The sequence below is a fragment of the Palaemon carinicauda genome, chromosome 29 (assembly GCF_036898095.1).
Source record: "Palaemon carinicauda isolate YSFRI2023 chromosome 29, ASM3689809v2, whole genome shotgun sequence".
Taxonomy (NCBI): domain Eukaryota; kingdom Metazoa; phylum Arthropoda; class Malacostraca; order Decapoda; family Palaemonidae; genus Palaemon; species Palaemon carinicauda.
In genome coordinates this window covers 55,935,785-55,938,284 of record NC_090753.1, presented here as the reverse complement: position 1 = coordinate 55,938,284, position 2,500 = coordinate 55,935,785, and the positions used below count along the sequence as shown (strand labels likewise).

General features: G+C 35.5%; 1 protein-coding gene across 1 annotated transcript in view; it reads left to right on the top strand.

Annotated features, from left to right (window-relative positions):
- LOC137622592 (hemicentin-2-like) overlaps positions 1-2,500 on the top strand; it is a 167,615-nt gene that overhangs the window by 5,800 nt on the left and 159,315 nt on the right. The window contains exon 2 of the mRNA XM_068353198.1: positions 124-328. Within this exon, the coding sequence (XP_068209299.1) occupies positions 124-328 (205 nt within the window). The remainder of the gene's footprint in view (positions 1-123; positions 329-2,500) is intronic.

Here is a 2,500-nt window from a genome sequence, read left to right as displayed (position 1 = left end):
TGGATATCAGTCACTTTCTGACAGTGATTCATCAAACAAATTGATGTCCAATAACTTCACAGGAGACTTAAGAGAAAATAAACTTGTTTATTCTTTATATTTATGTATTTTATCCCCTCCCAGACGTCCCCATCTGTGCCCTGAACGAGAGTACCATTGGAGCTCAAATTGGCCAGACGGTCTCGCTCACCTGTTTGGTGCACGCGTACCCAACAGATGTCAACTTCACCTGGATGTTCGTGAGTGACGCGCGAGATGAGGAACAGGGAGGAGGAGGAGGAGGAGGAGGAGGAGGTGGAGGAATACCTCGTGTCATAGATGTCCTTCAGTAAGTTATCAATAGATGTGATTGGCTGAGTGGTAGCGTTGAGATGCTAGTAGATATAATTGCATAAGTTTAAGATCTCAGTCAATGTAAATAGTAGTGGGAGTTTTAGTAGTCTCAGTAATAGCATAATTACTAGTAATATAAATAGCAGTAGTATGGGGGTATAGATGCCATGCCTTGACCTTGTTTTCCTTTTTGAAGTTAGGCACTCCAAGTGCCATCTAGGAGCCATAACTTGTACTGCATATGCATGAAAAGAGTAACGTACATCTTGGCCTTTCTCCGTAGGGAGAAAATGCAAGCAGTGCATCTCCCAACGGTGCTCTGTAGGCACAACTAAAGGGTCTCACCCTCACCCACTATCTGTATCCACTTCTAAGCGTTCTTCTTCCACTTTTTACCAACTTTCCTTCAGCTTCTTTTAACTTTATTTGAGCAGTATTCTAGAAGTTTTATTCCAGCTGTGATTAGGGAGCCTTTATAGTTTGTTGGGACAGGCCTGAAACCACCAGAAAAAACAGTAAAAAATGTCTGAAATCGGCTCTTTTTTAAGGGAATGATCACAGAATGAAATAGTATTCACTAGTTTTGTAAATGGTTGTCCCGACAAACTGCATATTAGGACAGGGTCGCGATCGCCGGAAAATAGAGTAGATATCATCACATCGAATTTTTCACGGGTAGTTTAACAGAATGAAATAATGAATTCACTAAATCTGTAAATGCTTCCTAATGACCTAAGGTGGGGGGGGGGGGGCTATCATACAAACACCACAAACCAACCTAACCTAACCTAGTAGTTCCCAGGTCAAAACCCCTAGCCGGGGGCAAGCCCCCGGATCCCCTTCGTAAGTCTCTCTCCTGCACATAAAAGCTATGGCAAGCACTCTAAAGCCCCCCTGACACTTGCACGCATTCGTGGCACGCACTGGCACGCATTGATGCGCGAACTCGCGTGAACGAGCCGTGAAAATGTCGTGAACAGTGCGGAAACTCGCGTGCCAGAGCGTACCAATGCGTGCCATGCGGGCCCAAAACTTTGAAATGTTTAAAGTTTGTGGCACGCATTGGCACGCACTAAATGGCCGTGAACGATGCGCCAACTGGAGTGAACTGGAGTGAACAGTGAGGGAACTGGCGTGAACTGGAGTGAACTGGAGTGAACGATGCGGGAAGTGGCGTGCACTTTATAATGAAGAGAAACAAAAAGGAAACGAATATATTAATGAAAAGGAAAGAAAAATAAACCTAGTAAATTTTTATATTTGCTGTTTTAATGTGAAAAAAAAATGATATCTTATTTCAAACTATTTCTATAACTTTATAATGAAGAGAAACAAAAAGGAAACGAAAAAATTAATGAAAAGGAAAGAAAAATAAACCTAATAAATTTTTATATTTGCTGTTTTAATGTGAAACAAAATTATATCTTAAAAATTCAAACTATTTCTATAACTTTATAATGAAGAGAAACAAAAAGGAAACGAAAAAATTAATGAAAAGGAAAGAAAACTAAGCCTAATAAATTTTCATATTTGCTGTTTTAATGTGAAAAAAAAAATTATATCTTATTTCAAACTATTTTTATAACTTTATAATGAAGAGAAACAAAAAGGAAACGAAAAAATTAATGAAAAGGAAAGAAAAATAAACCTAATAAATTTTTATATTTGCTGTTTTAATGTGAAAAAAAAAATTATATCTTATTTCAAACTATTTTTATAACTTTATAATGAAGAGAAACAAAAGGGAAACGAAAAAATTAATGAAAAGGAAAGAAAAATAAACCTAATAAATTTTTATATTTGCTGTTTGAATGTAAAAATAAAATGATGTCTTATTTCAAACTATTTCTATAACTTTATAATGAAGAGAAACAAAAAGGAAACGAAAAAATTAATGAAAAGGAAAGAAAAATAAACCTAATAATTGTTTATATTTGCTGTTTGAATGTAAATATAAAATGATGTCTTATTTCATGCACACACTTATTTTCCTCTATTACCAATCAAGACCCAAAACTTTTGTTTTGAATAAAAATGAACTGAAAAATAAACCCAAGAAATTTTTAAGTTTGCTGTTTGAATGTAAAAATAAAATGATGTTTTATTTCATCAACATACTTATTCTTCTTTATTACCTTAAAATGAAGGGCAAAACAAATTTTTTCTG